Source organism: Anguilla anguilla, chromosome 11 (assembly GCF_013347855.1).
Source record: "Anguilla anguilla isolate fAngAng1 chromosome 11, fAngAng1.pri, whole genome shotgun sequence".
Lineage (NCBI taxonomy): Eukaryota > Metazoa > Chordata > Actinopteri > Anguilliformes > Anguillidae > Anguilla > Anguilla anguilla.
The window spans coordinates 26,588,772-26,608,292 of NC_049211.1; the positions used below are offsets into that span (position 1 = coordinate 26,588,772).

A 19,521-nucleotide genomic window follows, 5' to 3' on the forward strand; every position below is an offset into this window, starting at 1 on the left:
TGTGCATATCACATTTCAGCATCTAAACACATCTGTGAGAGGCGGAGAACATTTGATGAATAAGTATACATAGGACGGTGCCCATTACTTAACGGCGTTACAAATACCAACAATGTTTTTCTTTTTTTTCTTTTTTTGGTTCTTTCAACTTTGCAGCTGTGCTAAGTTATATGAAAGGCGTTGGAGCAAAGTGCTTACATTGTGCTTATGATTTGTCCTCAGCCTGCCGGGACATAAGTATTTCACGCACATCTGTGTGCGCACGTGTGGATATGCGCGCGCGCGGATTTGTGGTTGCCCGCATGCGTGCGTAAGGTAGAGAAAAAGAAACAGCAAGAAAGAAAGAAGGAAAATCTGACAGAGAGAAAAGGGGAATGAAGGAAATAAGTAGGCAGAGGCGGTTGTGGGAGTTAACTCAACCACTTTGGGGTGAAAAAGGGGCAGATTAGATGGTTCAGATTCCCAGCGCCTGCTACTGTACTGTGTCCATACTCCGGGCGGTGCTGAAGGACCGAGTCCAGGAACAGGGTATGAGTGTGCAAGACGGATAGAAGGGAATACGGTTTTTCATACAGTGAAATAATACAAAGAGGGGCAAAAGGAATCGATCCGTATAGCTTCGCCCTCTATGTATTGAATGATGCGCTCATCTCGCAGAGAAGATTCCTGTGCTCTTTCTTTTTTCCCCTCTTCTTTCTCTCCTGATATTGTCCCTTTCCTTGCGCTCTATGAGGGGAATTAATTTATCCTTCCATCCAATCCCATTCAAAAGGGGGACAGAAGAAAAAGCAGAGGGAGATGAGAGCTGCAAATCCCTTTTTTATTCCTCTTGTTGCGCTCAATAAGTGAAGAATGTGTCGCCTATCAGTCATCGAGGGGATCAAGTCTGCGGGACTGTCCCACGCGCTCAATGGGCTCCGCAGAGCATCACTTGTACAGACAGGAGTGAGGAGGACAGCAGTAGCAACTTCCCTGTGAGGACACCGCAGCATCCGCACGAGACTCAAGATTGCTTTATCTTTCTTCAGCGGCTTTTAAAAAAACATTTTTTATATGCAATTCGAAATTTTCGTCCGTGCTTTTGATGATTCGTTTCATTCTGTTTTTAATTGGGAATTTGGCGTTGAGGCTGCGCGGGGGGCTACCTGTTCGAGAATTATGTGTTTATAGGACGCGGAGGAAACTGTTTATGGATGTGTATTTATTATTTCATACATTCTGCCAGACAAGAGATGTTGGCACACTGAAGTGAGAGGGAAGTTAAAAAAAAAACGAAACAGGAGCTGGACGAAGCACTTGCTTGCTTGTTAGACCCGGACTGCTATAGAAAAAATGTGTCCGCAAATATATTAATACAAACAAGAATATAAAAAGAACCCGAATCGAAGGGGAAACATCACTTGAGAAGAAAACAATATAAAATACATTACAAACTTGCTCATCTACGGGTATTAAGCTACCGCATGCATCCGTTTTGTTAGTTTGTTTATTTGTTTTTTTGTTTTTGTTTTGTGTATTAGACCTCGAAAGAACAGTAATTTAATTCACATTTTTGTTATCCAAAAGAATATTTAAAAGGCGGAGCTCAATTTTATTTTTCTGATTCAACCCCGGACACACAATGCGGATCCTTGTACTGCTTGTGTGGGTGAAAGCCGCGTGCGTCCTGCTGGTATCCTCGCTCTCCGGCACTGGGGCAGTGAACAATAGCGGCCGATGGTGGTGAGTTCAGTTCACGTGATAAATATTCGTTCCAAAATAATACCGTAGTACATTCTAGATAGTGACAGAAGCCTGTTGGATTCTAACTACTGTTATGGTAGGCCTATTGGTGGAGCACGCTGACAGTTATTGGTCAAGATCACGTCTACATCACTGTCACTTTACTTCAAAGTTAGCTACTGTAACGCATTTAAACAGAAATATTAGTCTGACTGTCGTGAATTATCCTCCGAAATTAGTGGCTATCATATTGGCGATGTTGACAATGCGATTCATATATCAACCCAGCAGCATATTTATCGATATTGACACTGGCAACATCAATGAAATTTGTCTGTGCAACTATCGCAAGTATGTCTGGAGTGCCTGACACTTTTGACGGTGTTAAGATGCCGTTAATTGGTCAAGAAATGACCGCTCATGTCGTTTAAACCGTTCTAGTTAGTTGACAGAAATGTTAATTAATAGGCTGTCTAAATTCAGCGTAATCGTTTTATGTTGTCGATGACGATAGGAATCGTATAAAACATCTGCCAGAAAACTTGATGGATATCCACAAGGCGGCTGTAAGCGCTCTGAAATGCACGCGATTTTGAAGACAAAAAATGAAGTGTGGTCACAATTCCTGTACAGGTGATACTGTCGCCAGTGAACGTATTTTTCGCTTTATTATAGACTACCCCTTTAACCAAAAAGCACATCTCCATCGAACATCCTACTCATATTACCAGACCAGAACCAAAAAGTAATACTTCCAAGTCGTATCTTAGCAATTTAAACTTTATTTTACATGTGCTCGTTTATTTAATGACAGATGTGCAATTCTTCCTTAAATATTCCACCCTCTCTCTCTCTCTCTCTCTCTCTCTCTCTGTCTCTCTCTCTCTCTCTTTTCATTTTTGCATTTTTGACAGTGTGGCTTGAACACGGGACAAGATTTTTCAGCCCAATATGGGACAAATTAAAAGTGGATTTATTTTATGGCTGAAAGCAATTCCATTCTAGGTCGCATTCAGGGTTATTCGCGTAATACACAGAACACTCCAAAGAAGATTAAGTTATATTGCATGCAAGGAAACTGATTTTATTTATGAATTGAATTCAATAAATTGGCGATCTATACATCGCAACCCAATCACACTCCAGATTAATAAAAATAACTTCGTAGATGAGTCCCACGACCGTAAGGTTTAACATGGTTATAAATAACATTGGCTGGATTCCACGACCCTTCCTGTTCGTGATATAAATAGTATTGTAAACAGATATATAAAATGTAATTTTACACAAACCGGAATTTTAACGCAAAAGTCGAACACCTGGATGTTCCGCGGTAGGTCAGCAGTTCAGCATCCCTTGAGAGGTTTCCAAAGTGACGTGGTCCACCGCCGTTTTTGGCAGCACCCACTTTGATTCACTGCTCCACTTGATTCTCGGTCTGGACATACCATACTCATTTACAGCACTGATACATGCCAAGAAAATAAACAGAAAAATACAGAGAAAGAATAAAACTGGATTGGATTAAGTATCCGAAGAGCAGATAGTTATTAATGTTCCAGCTGCGTCAACCACGGTAGCCGATGGGGTCAGTCTGCAAAATAAGCAATTTTTGGAATTCGGATAGCCGAGAGGGCCCACCGAAACATGAGACAAAAAAACTAAACATAAGCATTTTTATAAGATTAATAGCATACATCAGATTAATAAGTGCACAGATGCAGGCAGCTCGTCTACGCTGGAGAATGGAACGACGTTACAGCCTAACTGCCGCGGGGTATGGCACCACCGATCTGACACAATTGGCACTCAAAATTTATTACGGTCACGTTCCAAACTGCTCCTTTATTTTAAGATTATGCCACTAAAATCTCTTTTCCGCCCTGTTATGTGTCGAGATTTTTATTCGCTTCAAATCCGCAGATATTTCCTTCTTGTGGAATGTTGTTATTGTTTTTCTCATATTTAAAACGTGCTGAGTTAGTATATCAGGTAGCCTATACAATATTTAATCCAAACTGTAGACATATGTGCGTTGTCCTATTTTTCAGGATACATCCCTCGTCCTTGCCAGCTTGTCTTGCAATTATGTAATTATGATAGTTTAACAGCTCTGAGGTCAAAGTTAATAGGAAGATTTTTCCGTTTTTATGTGATTTTGTGGTCAGCCAAGAAACACAGCTAACGCAATTTTGATTATTTTGTTTCACTCAAACATTTTCTAAAAGTAATCATTTTGTTTGGAATATTTGCTTACAGCTGTTCCATGCAGAAATATTCCGTAATTCACTCAGTGATCTAAGGGACACTAATGGGAATTCTTCACATTTTTCAAGGCTAAATAAAAAGCGCATAGACAAATAATGTAAACAATGTACTTTTACGTTAATTCGATTACATAATCACAGTATGGAAGATGCTTCAAGCTCTCCAACACTGATTTATCCGTTCCTTACAGGGGGATCGTGAATGTAGCTTCCTCTGCCAACCTCCTCACCAACTCAAAGAGCGTGCAGTTGGTCCTGGATCCAAGCCTGGCGTTACTGAGCCGCCGCCAGCGGCGCCTGATCCGCCAGAACCCCGGGATTCTGCACGCTATCGCTGCCGGCTTGCACGCTGCCATCAAGGAGTGCAAGTGGCAGTTCCGCAACCGGCGGTGGAACTGTCCAACCACGCACAGTCCGGCAGTCTTCGGCAAAATCGTCAACCGCGGTGAGTCTTTCCCTCGAGTCATAATGGAGCCATTTCCATTACGTGTTAATTTGGGCGACGTGTTACCTTGGAAATTCCTTATTAGACTTAGAGGAAATTGGTGTAAAAATGAGACATATCCTGCCGTGGAAACAATGGCCGCATATACGTGGATCGCTCGGGGGCAAGCTCAAACTCTATCCTTCCGTCCGTGACCTGTCGCCGCTATTTGATGCGCAGGTTGCAGAGAAACCGCATTTGTGTTCGCAATCACAAGCGCGGGGGTCACCCACGCCGTGGCCCGGTCCTGTTCTGAAGGAGCGATCGAGTCCTGCACCTGTGACTACCGGCGCAGGGGGCCTGGGGGTCCGGACTGGCACTGGGGAGGCTGCAGCGACAACGTGGACTTCGGCAGGGTGTTCGGCCGGGAGTTCGTGGACTCCAGTGAGAGGGGACGAGATCTCCGCTACCTCACCAATCTGCACAACAACGAGGCGGGGAGAATGGTGAGCATGAGCACTAACGCACAGGAAAGCTTCCGCCCAGGGCTCGTTCTAGGCATAGATGACAAGGATGGTCACCCAGGGGGGGCGCCAGAGAAAGGGTGGTCTGCAATCATTCCCACCCCGGCCACTTCAATCTCCTGGTAGAAAGGCTACAGCCGCACCTGTTTCTGTCACACTTTATGACCAAGTGGCCATACATTTATCTGTATAATTACACAGGTTGCGGTTAGTACATTAGTACAGGACTACTACTGCAATGTGGAGAAAGGCCACTGGTCTGATCACAGCATTCACGCAGAATCTCAGAGCAGAAATGTGTGTGTGTGTGTGTGTCAGGCAGTCAGTCAGGCACTGAGTGTGTGAGTGAATGAGTCAGTACGTGAATCAGTCCGTGAGAGTTAGCTCAGAAGTTGGCCGGTCAGTCAAGGTGTGGGTTTTGGAAATGTAAGGACTTTCTTCTTTTTTTACTGTTTCCTGGAGTCAGTTGCTCATTTCCCATAAAGCATTCCTGTTCTTTAAGCCTGTGTTTAAGGGTTTTGTGTCCTCCCCAATAATTTATTATTACTTCATCTTATCCCACAGTGACATGTCTTCCACTGCCCTCATTGACAGCACACTCCCAACGTGTCAACATTTTAATGTTGGGGAGCATTATAGATCAACTCCCATTTGGTTGTGAGTTAATGCTATAATGGGAACATTCACCAAAACAGTATTATAACATATTTATTGTTCAAACAAGTTATGGCAAGGTAGCATACATATGTCACATACAATTTTCATTTTCAATTTTAATATTTCAAAAATGGTAGTAACATCTTGAAAAGGAACATTCAATGAACACATACAACATTCTAATTGTTTTTTTTATTTTTAAAAACTGGAATAAAAAAACCAAATAGCATTTTTAGCAGTTCCTCCAATGTTCCTTGTGACTTCAGTAATAGAGTGCAACCGACATTCAAAAAACCAGACAAATTCTCTTGGAACCCTTTTCCGTAACTTTCTTGGGAATGTTCTGGCACAGATTCTATAGACCATTAGATACACAGCTCAGTACTCTTAACAGTGAAAGCTTCGTCTACCTACTGCTGAAGCCAAAACATTCCAACTTATTGCATTCCGAAAACACATTAAGGGGGCTGACCAAGAGTGGTACTGTGGCAACGTATGTTCTTTACTACAATATCGCCAAGGAAACTGTTACCGGGCAGAATCTCCAGTAGCTAAGAGAGGACAGACGGAATGCAGGAGCTGAATATCTGGTGAGTCTAAAGAATCTGTGCCCCCGGGCTAGCCTGGCTGACGTCTCCCCGCGTGTCCCCCCCCCCCCCCCCCCAGACGGTGTCGTCGGAGATGCGCCAGGAGTGCAAGTGCCACGGCATGTCGGGGTCCTGCACGGTCCGCACCTGCTGGATGCGGCTGCCCAGCCTGCGGGCGGTGGGCGACTTCCTGAAGGACCGCTTCGACGGGGCCTCCAGGGTGGTGTACGCCAACAAGGGCAGCAACCGGGCCTCGCACCGCGCCGACCCGCGCCACCTGGAGCCCGAGAACCCGGCGCACAAGCCGCCCTCGCCGCGCGACCTGGTCTACTTCGAGAAGTCGCCCAACTTCTGCTCCTACAGCGGCAAGATGGGCACGCAGGGCACGTCCGGGCGCAGCTGCAACAGCTCGTCGCCGGGGCTGGACGGGTGCGAGCTGCTCTGCTGCGGCCGCGGGCACCGCACCCGCACCGAGAGGGTGACCGAGCGCTGCCACTGCACCTTCCACTGGTGCTGCCACGTCAGCTGCCTCAACTGCACCAGCACCCAGATACTGCACCAGTGCCTCTAAGCACCAGCACCCAGATACTGCACCAGTGCCTCTGAGCACCAGTGTCTCTGAGCACCAGCACCCAGATACTGCACCAGTGTCTCTGAGCACCAGCACCCAGATACTGCACCAGTGCCTCTGAGCACCAGCACCCAGATACTGCACCAGTGCCTCTGAGCACCAGTGCCTCTGAGCACCAGCACCCAGATACTGCACTAGTGCCTCTGAGCACCAGCACCCAGATACTGCACCAGTGCCCCTGAGCACCAGTACCCAGATACTGCACCAGTGCCTCTGAGCACCAGCACCCAGATACTGCACCAGTGCCTCTGAGCACCAGTGCCTCTGAGCACCAGCACCCAGATACTGCACCAGTGCCTCTGAGCACCAGCACCCAGATACTGCACCAGTGCCCCTGAGCACCAGCACCCAGATACTGCACCAGTGCCCCTGAGCACCAGTACCCAGATACTGCACCAGTGCCCCTGAGCACTGCGATGTAGTCTCTGAGTAGAAGAGCTGGACGATTCTGAGCGGAGTGAGGGAGAGAAACCACTACAGGGAAGCAGAAAAGAGAAGATGAATCTATGAAGAGGGTAGAGAGGCTTTTTACTTTTTTATTATTCAGTCAGTTCAGAGCTGTGATCAATAATTTCTCTATATCATCTTGAAGCAGTCATATCTGGCTTACAGAGAGAGAACGAGAGATGGGAGGCTGAGAGGAATAGGGGGAATGAGAGAGGGAAGTACTGCAGGAATGAGAGAAGGGGAAAGAGGGCATTGTGGGAATGAGGGAGAGAGAAAGGGAGAGAGGAGAGTGTACGTGTGAAGAAAGGGTGACGGGTGGCTTTGGGCACTGGGACCAAGTGCTTGGCTTCACATCACTGGTCAGAGGAGAGGGGGTGTAGGAAAGAGAGGGGGGGAGAGAGAGGGAGGGGGCGTTTACAGTTACACAGGCGATTGTGGCGGGAAACAGGACGGAGGAAGAGGGAGAGAGCGGTTTAAATAAAGGAGAACTAGGCCAAGGAATGGTGTCTGGGCCACAGAGCAACAGTAAAGAGGTGGAAAATGAGAGCGTGAGCGTGAGCGTGAGACGGAGAGAGAGAGATGAGGACCAAGGTCTCCTTATTCCAAGAACCTGTTCCCACTCAATTAGAAAACAATTAGAAGGCTACTACGTATTAATTACACATGACTTCCACTTACCTGCATATCATTTTGTAGGGAAGCTACAGCACTAAATTTTAACTGCCAATTTTAAGATCCTGAATTTAACTGCCAATAACAAATCTCAACACTCAAGAGGTTAAAAAAAAAAAAAAAAAAGGTAAAGATATTGTGGGACACACACCAAAGCTTTTACTTTCTTTCTTTCTCTCTGACTCTCATTATTTCTGTCTCTTTTTCTATCCCTCACTTGTAGATTACATCCATTCATTTTTCTGTATTTCCACCCTCTTCTCTCCAAAAGCCTGACAGTTTGGGAAGGAAAGAAACTGAGTACGTTGTCCTGACAGATGGTTGCGTGGCCACGGAACCACAAGCATGCTCTCTCATAAAAAAAGGAAAAAATAGAGGTCCAAAACCCCCTTACGACAGAGTGGTTATTTCAAATGTCTGTGTTTTGTTTCTGTCGCAGTTTTGTATTTTTTCTCACACAAGACATGCGAAAGTGGGGCATCACCGGGGATTTACGACACCCCACCCCCCCCCACCAACTGCCCCCTTAAACCTCTGGATCTCACCCCAGCCTCTTCAGACTTCCTCTTATAATTCCCCACACTTCCTGCCCTGATTTGAGTTTCGCTGTAATCTCCTGCACCTCCACCATGATTTACCACCACACGCCTTACCGCATTATGGCAGCGCTATAAAATGACTGGTTTTGACTGCAAACCATTCCGCTTCAAAAAAAGCACATAAAGTTTTGGCATGTACAAAAGTAGTACAAAAAAGTAGTGAGTAAACACTGAAGTTAAAAAAAAAATTGGGTTTATTTTTGCTCTCTTTACTTGTGTAGGGGCTGCAACGTGATTGAATATGGAGGTAATGTCTGCTGAAGATGGGCACCCTCCAAATCGAAATGCGTACATGCATTTGGGACACCATAACCACTAAATGAGCCTGCTGCTCACTAATGACTCTGGGGACCGAGCGAGCGGGCCTCCATTTTGGCTCTACTTCCAGCAGTCGGTAGAAGCAGCACATTTGTGTTGCATTAGGACACAGACAGTAGCGCATTCTGGCAAACCTCGGCTCCAGCACTCTGAGGGCAAACATAAGCTAATCCCAAGTTTTCTGCGGGTGAAAGGTTCTGAAAGGAGGACGTTCGCTCCCAATACAGACAGACCGCTGCTCTTCCATAGCAACAGGAAAGCTAATTACACTGTATTTCAGCAGGCAGAACCAAAATGTTGTAAATATATAATTTATGCTGACGTTGTATACAGCTAAAATGAGTAACACCCTTGCCCCTCCCCCCCTCCCAAAAGAAGAGCGTCCAATGGCAGGCTGAGGGCATGGCAAACCCTGAGGAGCTTGTCAATCACTGGACCGGGTTTGGGGGATGTTATCTCTCAGCTGAGCTTTTATGCATTGGGTTGGGTGGGTCATGGGGAGAGGAACTGGTGATGTAATGTGTTTTGTGCGGGACTTTCGGGAAAAGGAACCGGAATGGCGTCACCGTGGGCCTGGTCAGGGCCCCTCTGTCCTGCCAGCGTCTCACCAGCACTGAAAATGACTGCCCCATTTTCTGTAAATACATAAAAAATATTTATTAAGAAGGTTTATACTGTACTAGAGAAGAGCAGTGAAACTAAAGTATTTTAGGAGATGTTTATTCTTTTCCTGTTTAAAGTTTTAGTGCAAAGTGTTTTTTTTATATTTCTTTTAGTCTTATAGATTAATAAAAATATATTTTCAATTAAGATGTCTTTCCTTGTCGTCATTTGGTTAATTTACTGCAATGTTTTTTCTCTCTCTGAATTTCTTCCTCATAATGGCTTATCCTTCTTTCCCTTGACTCTTTCGTTTTCCTTACTTTTTCCTTTCGCCTTTGTTTCAAGTCTTTAAATTTAAACGTCAACCTCTGTTTTTATCTTTACCAGATTATTTTATCACTTATTCTGCTGGTTTGTTGTTTCCAGTTTCCTCCAACTCTTCATTTTCTCTTCAGTCTCTTGTGTTCTCCTTTTCTCCTCATTCAGCAAATGATTCACACATATTCCCCACAGCTGCTCACTGTAACTGCTGGGGTAATGAAGCAGGCATTACTGTTTGAGATACTGTTCCCATAAGACACTGTGAGTACAGTGTCTCAGCAGTCACAGTAGTTAAAGAAAAATCTGAATTGAATAATCAAACAATAATTGCTGGCTATGAGTTCCTAATTTAATATGATTTAATATCAAGGCCAAATGGGCGAATGGAGATTAGACTGAATGTCCTCAGCCAATACCAAGGACACTCCAGTAGTCTGTCTGTGCCGCCCCCTCACCCCCACTGACTGGTTCCAGGCATAGGCCACAAAGGTGGGTTCCTAGGGCTCCAACCAAGTGGGGGGCACCACATGAAGGGGGGGAAAAGCCACCCCAAATACCCCCCCCCCCCCCCACACTCCAACCTCGGTCTGCAATCATTTCCACCCCCGCCAACTCAACCTCTCTGTAGAAAGGCTACAGTCGTACCGGTCCAAAATTGTTATTTTAATCCCAAGTCCACGATCACTTACTGTACCCACGCCCACCCCAATTCACAATCACTATCATCACCCCCTGTTCTCTATTCTCTAGGTGTGCCCCCCCACCCCCCACCACACCACAAAAGCCAGGGACCCTGCCTGCCAGGACCCAAAACCAACAGTGGAACCCTGGGCTCCAATATGCAAAGCATCCATTATGCAGATTGCTACAGCGCTGAGCGCTTCGCTTCATTTACTTAATGTCGGAAAAAATTAAAGAAATAATAAATGAAATAATAAGAGCCAGCACCCCCCCCCTCCACCCCACACACACACACCCCTCCCTGGCAGACAGCTCAGACCGCAGCAGTTTGGACACAGCTGCACTGGGCTGCAGTGCAACACAGAGGCACGGGGGTCAGCCAATCAGAGCACAGCACACCCACAACTCCACACTACTGCAGAGAGGGAAAGAGAGAGAGACGGAGGGAGAGAGAGAGAGAAAGCACAGCCTGGCCACTGAAAAAGGCCGACATTGGCAAACGTGGCTTCCCAAGGAGAAAAGGCTGTGCAAGAACTGCCATCTCAACGAAGACAGAGCTGCATTTTATAACAAAATATGAAAAGTACATTGAAAATAGAAATAAATATAACAAAATAAATCAGAGATGCCCTCAATTAAAAAACCTACCAGACATCCAAACAGTCCCCATCCCCGCAGGAGAGGAGAGGAAGTGCCATGAGCTGGTGGCACAATACACAGCTGCCTGCCACCATCTTAGAGACAGAGACAGACATGGATCCCATGCTCACTCATAATACACGCATAACTCATATGTAAGCTGTATTTATTTATTTAATGTACTTTATTATGCACTGTTGTATGATTACATTTGTCAGTATCGGCAACATCATAATCATTATCAGCATTACTAATTAATTTTGTATTATGTACCTTATCTATTTTTCCCATTCTTATTTCTCAATCCCCGATCAGAGAAAAGTTCTTGTTTTCAGGTGTGGTTACTGTTTATTTGTTTCTGGTCTTTGATGTATATGTGTTAGTCATAGTTCGATAGTATGTTTTCTTTAATATTGTATGCTTCGGCAATACAAAATGTAGTGTTTTTTTATTCCAATAAAGCAAATTGAATTTAACTGAGCTGAGAGAGACAGAGAGAGAGAGCGAGCAAGCGAGAGGGGGTGAGAGAGAGAGAGAGAGAAGAGGAGAGAGCAAGAGAGAGCATGGAGGAGAGCGAGATAGAAAGCGAAAGAGGATTGGGGAGAGAGAGAGAGGGCAGGGGGAGAGAAGAGGTGGATACAGAGAGATGGAGGGAGAGGAAGAAATAGCGAGAAGGAAAAAAGGGATGAGAGGACAGGGTGGATGATGAGGACAGAGGGAGGGAGAGGTCGAGAAGAGAAACGTTCCACCAGAAGAGAAGAGAAAAGAACCACAAGAAAAGAAAACAATCTAAACGAAACGAAGGCGTGCCGAGTATGAAGGGAGTGGAAAAACCATGAGAGATGGAGAGATTCAAAAGAAAGAGTCACGAGAGTAATGACAGATTTCTCTCACCCTCTCAAATTAAATCTGTGCGCCAAGCTAACGGTATATCTGCTGGCTCTGGGAGACGTGTCATTACGCTAATTGCTCTGTTGACAGAAAGAAAGGCGGGGCAGGGAGGGGCAGCAGCACTGACCGGGCGAGTTAGTGAGAGAGCACTCAAACAGGACATCACAGGACACGGCCAAAAACGCACAACATATAGATGGATACGAGGGGAGACGGAGGGAGGGGGGGGGGGGGCGTGCCATATAGAGGAGAGGAAAGAAAGAATGCATACTGGGGAGGGAGAGAGAGAATGAGGAAAGGTGGAGAGAGGGAATGAGCGAGAGTAAGGAAACGGGGAGAGGGAAGGAGGGAGAAAAAATGGGGAGAAAGGGAAAGAAAGAAGGGGCAAGGGCGTGAGGGAAAGATGAAGAGAAGGACAGAGAGAAGAGGTAGAGAGGAGGGTGAGGAGGTGGAGAGAAGGGACGAGAGAGTAAAAAGATGTGAGGAGGAAAGAGAGACACAGTGAGAAAGCAGGGAGATCTAGAGAGAGAGAGAGAGAGAGAGAGAGAGAGAGAGAGAGAGAGAGACAGTGCCAAGGTTCAGTTCCCAGGCAAGACTAGGGCCAAGGAGAAGGTGGAGGGGGTGGAGGGGGTGGTGCAGCGGGAGGAGGAGGAGGAGGAGGAGGAGGAGGAGGGGGTGGGCGTAGATCTGTCAGTGTGGGAGTGCTAAGGAGTCAGTGATAATTAGCTCAATTAGTGACAAAGGCTGTGTAATAAATACCGACTTAGTGTCTGGGCCCCCGCTGGCCGACCCCTGGACGAGCGGCGGAGCGCCCCGGGCCTGACGGACAATTCATTAAAGCGACAAAATGCCCCACCGCCCGGGCGTGACGCCGCGAGTTAGCCCCCCGCCGGCCCGCCCCATTGTTCTAATTGTCTGAGCTGGAGTCAGTTTCAGCCCTCCTCTGCTTTACTCCCCCCCTCCTCCCTCTTTTCCCTCTCCCATTCTCTCCTTTCAAAAAAAGAAAAAAAAAACTTAAAGAGGCTAATGGCGCTACCTAACTCTGTAAGTAGGTGATCGGCAGGTTGGAAAAGAATGCAGAGGGTTTTTTCCTTTTTTTGTTGTGGGGGGTGGGGGGGTATGGGTGTGTGAGGAGGGAGGCGGGAGAGTTTTGGGGGGCAGGGGGGGATGGGGGGGGGGGTAGTGGGATTAGGGAACAGGGGTTGCCTGGGAGTGCTCGCACCAACCTGGATCGGAATGTAGTGGGAGATGGATCTAGGAGCCAGGATGCGAGACAAAGCAGGAGTTAATTAGGAATGAGTGAAGGGGACGGCGACAATAGGCCGCCACCCCGGTCGAGATGAAATTGCTTCCGCGGATTATTGGGGAGAGGGGTGTGTGAGTCGGGGGGCCGGGGCCGGTTTTGGGGGACCGCTGCGGCGTTGGGGTGGGGTGGGGGGCGCTGGATTGATGGCAGGCCCTCTGGTCGAGGCGCAGGGGAGCCGGAGGGAGGCTGACCGGCTGTTCCCACAGTCTGTCCCCCAGCGGCCACCTCTGACACGCAGGGCTGCCAGGCGGCCAGCCCACAGCCAGGGTGGGAAAGGGAAAACAACAACAAAACCACTAAATATATATTCATCATCTCTCCCAAAACCAGAACCCAGAGAGAGGGGGGGAGGGGGGGAGGGACAGGGAGAGAGAGAGGGAGAGAGGGAGAGAGAGAGAGAGAGGGAGGGAGAGTGAGAAGGGAGAGAGAGAGAGAGAGAGAGAGAGAGAGGGAGACAGAGAAAGGGAGAGTGAGGGACAGAGGGAGGGAGGGAGAGAGAGAAAGAGTGAGGGACAGAGGGAGGGAGGGAGGGAGGGAGGGAGAGAGAAAGAGAGAGTTAGGGACAGAGGGAGAGAGAGAAAGAGAAAAGAGAAAAGGGTGGGGTAAAAGAGAGAGAAGTGTCAGGAAAAGAAACAGAAACAGAGGAAAGAATCAACTTTTGCTCCCTGTTCCCAAAATTGGAGAGTGAAATCAGAGGCGTGATGCTGAGCTAATCCTCTGAGCAGAGGAGCAGCGGGCAAGAGGACAGCAGAGAGCTCATCTTTACCTGCTCATCCTCCTCACCCCTCCCCTAACTGCCCTGCACAGCCAGCCAGCCAGCGTGAATATGCATAATCCCTCTCTCTATCCAGAGTGAGTCATACAACCTCCAGGCTTTGCTTAAAAATGTATTACAGGTACGCCAAAAAAGAAAAAATGTGAAGTGAATACAAAAAGCTTTTCTCTGATTTCTTCATAATAACCAAAATCGGTTTTCTGTTGTTATGATTCAATGTGATATGCACAAAGGTCTCCAGTGAAGAAAAACCAGCCAATTTCTGATTGGTCCGGGAAACTAGCTAACTTAAATAAAAAGAGGTTTAGGCCAGTTAAAAAGTTTCACTAATTTAGGAACAATAATGGAGGAACAATCGATGGAAAAGCCATGAAGAGACGGTCTTCTCATCCCTCGTTCGATTTCCTCATCCCTCCTCAGTGGGTCAGGCACCTGAATGAGCACCTGCAGGCTGCAGAGTCAACTTAACACTCCAAGCCTAACGTACTCCGAGTCTGCCAACCTACATAAACACTAGGTAGAAACATGGCTTATGGAAAATATGGAAATATGGAAGTATTTGCCTATTAGAAACTGAATGTTTTTAGATCATTGCTGGATGCTGTCTGGCCAATACCGATCTTCGCTGCCAATGTGTGAAGGAATGTCAAATTCAGTCACTTTATTTATTGTGCAATCCTTGACAGTTACGCCAAGATGTAAATTTGAGATTGCCTTACTCTTATTGTCGAATAAACTAAACAAAAAACCCTGCTGCGCTGTCATGACTGATTCCATCTGTGCTTTATCAACAATTTAAACTCCGCCCCCATCACCTGTCCAGGTAGCCGTAGTGGAGCCAGGTGCCCCAAACAGCTTCATTAAACACGTTTCAGTGAATGTCATTTCAGATTTTTCGTGACCAGACTGAATCAGTTTCTGAAAGCCTTATTCGTAGACTTCGTTAATGAAACATTCAGGGAAGTAAAGAAGTGATGACACCGAACAAACTCAACACCTGCAGACCCGGTGTTAACAGCGTAATTAACACAATCGCACACTCTATCGGTTCCATTCTTAAATATCATTTTACTGCGCTTTTCATCATGTAGCTCAATAAGTATGTGTAGCCAATCACGCGTTTTAGGGTTAGGGTAAGCGTGCAGCTAATTAATAAGCCTAATATCAATTAGGTCCCTTCAGTGACTGTTCGGAAGGAAGCCATCTTGGTTTACAGACAGTCATCCACAGACTGTCACACTGTTACCAGTGACACTTCCCCCCTCAGCAAAAAAAAAAAAAAGGTTCCCAAACAGGGCAGACTCACGAGATGTGCGAGGGCAAGCCCTTCCCAGCAGCCCGAGGGGCAGGGTAAACAACCGCCGTGGCCGCCGGTACTGCCGCTCTTCCTCGCGAGGAAGATAATATACAGCGCAAGAAACGAACCGCAGCGAGGGGTCAGGGCTTTAAAAATCCGGCAAAATTGCATAAGATTGTTTTCCTTACAGAGGGTGTGGGGCCTGTGGAGGGCCAGATCTTTTTTAGGGGGGAGGGGGGTGGGGGGTTGGGTTTGGGGTGGGGTGGGGTTGCAGTGGGGGGAGAATGTATATGTATTTTGGGTCACCGCACTGAGGAAAATGCTGACCGACCCTAGCTGCAGAGAGGCAGAGAGGCAGAGAGGGAGAGTGCTGGGATACTCAGATATATCAGTATGAGAGGAGCACATTCCGGAAGGACCAGAGAGATGAGCGGGTGAGAGGGGTTTCTGTTGCCCAGCACAATCTGGCATCCGCACATGATCTGGAATAGTCTGAGTGTGTTTACAAGTGTATGGACAATAGTGTGTGTGTGTGTGTGTGTGTGTGTGAGTGTGAGGGGTGTGTGTGTGTGTGTGTGTGTGTGTGCGTGTGAGTGTGAGGGGTGTGTGTGTGTGTGTGTGTGTGTGCGTATGAGTGTGAGGGGTGTGTGTGTGTGTGTGTGTGTGTGTGTGTGTGTGATTGTGAGGGGTGTGTGTGTGTGTGTGCAGGACAGTGTGTAGAGGCAGCAGCTGCTAAGCAGGCAGTCAGGGCAGAGCTAACCTCCATCAGCAGAGCCCTTTCAGCAGAGGCCTGCACCCCCAGAATAAGAATTTATCTCCACACTGACATCTTCATCTTCATCTCCATCCTCATCTTCATCTCCACCTCATCAACAGTGCTGCAACACCACAGAGAAAATGACCTCACTCTCTGCTATCTGGCTTTAAGTAAAAAAATCATAAATTCAAAACTCACATCCTATTTTCCAGCCAAAACCTATTTTCACGTCGCAGTGCGACAGTTATGCTTTTTACAGCATTCTAGAATGAGACAGTTCACGAACAATCCAACCTCACTCTCTCTCTCTCTATCACTCTTTCTCTCCTTCAGCTCCTGCCATCTGAATGATGAGAAAACATGTGGCCATGTCTCACAGGGGGAGGGTGAAGGGGGGGGAGGCATTCAATCTAACTGTGATTTGGCTTCGTCCTTTACTTTGAGTCATGATCTTCTGCTGCCATTAAATTTTTTTTTGCCCCCCCATACTTCACGAATGTCATCGCAAGTTCAGCGATCTCTGAAGTTAACAGAAAATGATTGCTCTCGAAATCAGAGAAATTCCTGGTTCCTGCTTACATTTGTCACACACGTGTATGTGTGGCCTGCCAACGAAGTGCACTGCGAAATTACAAATATCAGCACAATAGAGGGAGGGAAGGAGGGATGGGGCACAGTAAAGGTGGGGGAAGTGACAAAGAGAGCGAGGAAAGAGAAAGATTTAATGAGCGGTGAATCTAACAGAGAAAGACTGAGAGTCTAATGAGGGTGAGAAAGGGATACAGATGGAAGGAATGATGAAGGGGAAGACTCGCAGAGAGAGAGAGAGAGAGAGAGAGAAGGTGAAGGAGAGGGGGGTTTACTCTCATCCTTGCCCACAGAACTCCAGACACCGCCCGGCGTTCCTGAGGATCTGAATTCTGAGGGGGGTGACTCAAGATCCGGAATGCGGACAGCCCGGTGGGTCGCTGTGAGCAATGGGCAGGATGCCTGTGGGGTGTGTGTCTGCGTGGGGTGACACACTAGGGGTAGGTGGGAGGGCGGAGAATAATTTACGCCCCACTATTCGACCCCCCATGAGTTGTGAGCATCTTCCCGATTACCTCTGATTGCTGGGGAGGGACGGTGCTCTCAGAAGGGCAGTATTTCATGCAGAGAAGATGGGGGGGGGGGGGTTAGAAATCATCTTCAACAGTGTTATGGTGCAAACAAAGCGCTCAATGGCTAGTGATCGGCCAGCGGTCACATCCGTGCACTTCTGGTGTCTGTGGAGAGAAGCCGGCAGAGAATTAGGGGTCAGTTCGTTTAGTTCAAGAACAAAACAAAGACTGGTTACACGCTTAAAGCTGGCTGCAGTGCAGGCCTCTGCTTCAGGTTCTGGAATCCACACACGGAGATGAGGACGGTTCTGTTCCTGCGCTCTTTGGGGAAAATAAGAATGACCGCGTGAGAACTCCAGCTTTGGCTCCGGGCTCCTGCGCACTGACAGCCCCAGTGATTTAGACCTCCTTTCCCACCTCATCCCATATCTCAAACGGCCTGGCTTTAATTGTAGCTAAGTGCTTGCGTATGGCTGAAATAAATGATTCATGCATATCGCATTTTGTCTGTCATTGTACGATACGCGCCTGTTTCTGATTGCGTCCCCCCTCTGTCTCGGCCTGTCTCCCCGGCCCCACGCCACCATGTCTGTGTGTCTGTCCACAGGGGAGTGCACCTACCTGCCTGCGCCTACAGGCTCCTGATCCGTCCGTGTGTCTGTCCGCCCATCTTTGAGACTCAGTTCATTTAAAAAATGCATTTTTGTTCTTGTTTTTGTAGATGGGAGTGGAGGGTGGGACTGGCCACAATGTCCCCAATGTTAATGGCGCACCATCTCAACGGTCTCCCTGTGAAATATGGGGGAGGGAGGGGGGGAGGGGGGGGAAGAGGCAGCGGGGTTTTTGGTTTTAATTACTGCCTGTTTTTACAGCGACGGCAGGCTGGGGCTCAGCGCTGACACACGGGGAGAGGAATGTTTATGCGCCGCAGTTTGGGAGCCGAGCGGCTAACAGGAAGACCAGCGCATTCCTCCGTCCCGCGTACGCACGGACGCGCGCTCGGGCACGCGTGCGGCCTCTCGTACGCTCGCTCGCGTGTGCGTGCTCTCCTGCTCTCCTATTCGCCCACGCACTCTCGTACATGTGCGCGCGCGACCGCGTTCTCATACTCACACTCACATACGCGTGCTCTCGTATGTTCGTACACACACGTGTGCTCTGGTGTGCACTCACATAATCGCACGCTCACGCAATCGCGCTCTCACAAGCTTGCTCACATGCGCACACTCACACGCATTCTCACACGTGTGCTCTCACTCTCTCGTACACGCGGCCTAATACTCTCATTCACACATGAGCTCTCGTGTGCGCTCACACTGACGGGCCTGGGTCCACGCACACAAACCCCACAGCCAATGACAGCACCCTATTTATTTATTCAGAATTTACATCATGTCATTCACCTGCCACGCAGGGCTTTGATTGGTTAAAGTAGGCCCTGACAGTACGGCCATGTCGTGGTGAAAGCGCAGTGCGTGTAGACTGCAGAGGCTCCAGGACAGCACTGACTCAGTTAAATCCCCATAATATGGCTGCACAGGGCAAAGGGGGAGGGGGGGGGCGTGCCTTAACCGCAGCTATGCGTAACTGTGCGTATGTATATTCATGCGCGGGTGGGAGTCTGATTGCCAGCACCTTTTCGTCAGCTTTGTCCCGAAACCGGGCCCATCTGGCGCTCGGCGGCATCTGCCTGCCGTGAAGACCGGGGCGCGGGGAAGACATTCCGCGCTGGCTGTTACTTCCCCCTCTGCGGCGACACTGAGGACAGCACACCACAAGAGCCGCACGTCCCCCGCCCACCCCCACCCCACCCCCGCCACCACCAGCCTGCCTGCATGCTGTGAGGAAGGCTTGCATAACAGGACCACCCCCCACCCCCCACATCCACCCACCCAGCACACCCAACGCCTTAATTGTTTCCAGAACAGAAGTGCAGTCTCCCAACTGAAGAATGTGTCGTTAGGCCTCCGAACCTCCCTCCTCCCTCTCTCTCTTTTCTCTGGCTCGCTCCGTCACGCAGCCCCCCCCCCATAACCACCGTGGGGTTAGAAAAGGTGACGAGACGCTACGTTACCCAGAGAGGAGCGCGCTTCTGTTGGTCACTGACCGCTGCTGACGGCACACCTACAGGCAGTCTGTACGGACTGGCCGCACGCCACGGTGCCCAAACACGGCAGCTCCTCATGGTGAGGTTTAAGACCGTGCCTGCCTCACACATACTCATGGCACACGTGCACAAGGGTGCCTTATATGTTCGATACACAAGAGAAACACACACACCTTTTCTGCAATCTGGGCCATCA

At 48.2% G+C, this 19,521-nt stretch overlaps 1 protein-coding gene across 1 annotated transcript; it reads left to right on the plus strand.

Annotated features, from left to right (window-relative positions):
• Positions 1-370: 370 nt before the first annotated feature.
• Positions 371-9,589, plus strand: wnt1 (wingless-type MMTV integration site family, member 1). Its single transcript, XM_035381108.1, has 4 exons — positions 371-1,722; positions 4,181-4,434; positions 4,654-4,919; positions 6,261-9,589. Exons 1-4 carry the CDS (start codon positions 1,622-1,624, stop codon positions 6,750-6,752), a joined length of 1,113 nt encoding a protein of 370 aa, XP_035236999.1. The 5' UTR covers positions 371-1,621; the 3' UTR covers positions 6,753-9,589.
• Positions 9,590-19,521: the final 9,932 nt, after the last annotated feature.

Excerpts from the sequence above, each read along its gene's own strand:
- wnt1 (XM_035381108.1), top strand. The coding sequence starts at position 1,622 with ATGCGGATCCTTGTACTGCTTGTGTGGGTGAAAGCCGCGTGCGTCCTG. Across the intron at positions 1,723-4,180 it reads AACAATAGCGGCCGATGGTG|GGGGATCGTGAATGTAGCTT; the intron begins GTGAGTTCAGTT and ends CGTTCCTTACAG. Across the intron at positions 4,435-4,653 it reads CGGCAAAATCGTCAACCGCG|GTTGCAGAGAAACCGCATTT; the intron begins GTGAGTCTTTCC and ends TTTGATGCGCAG.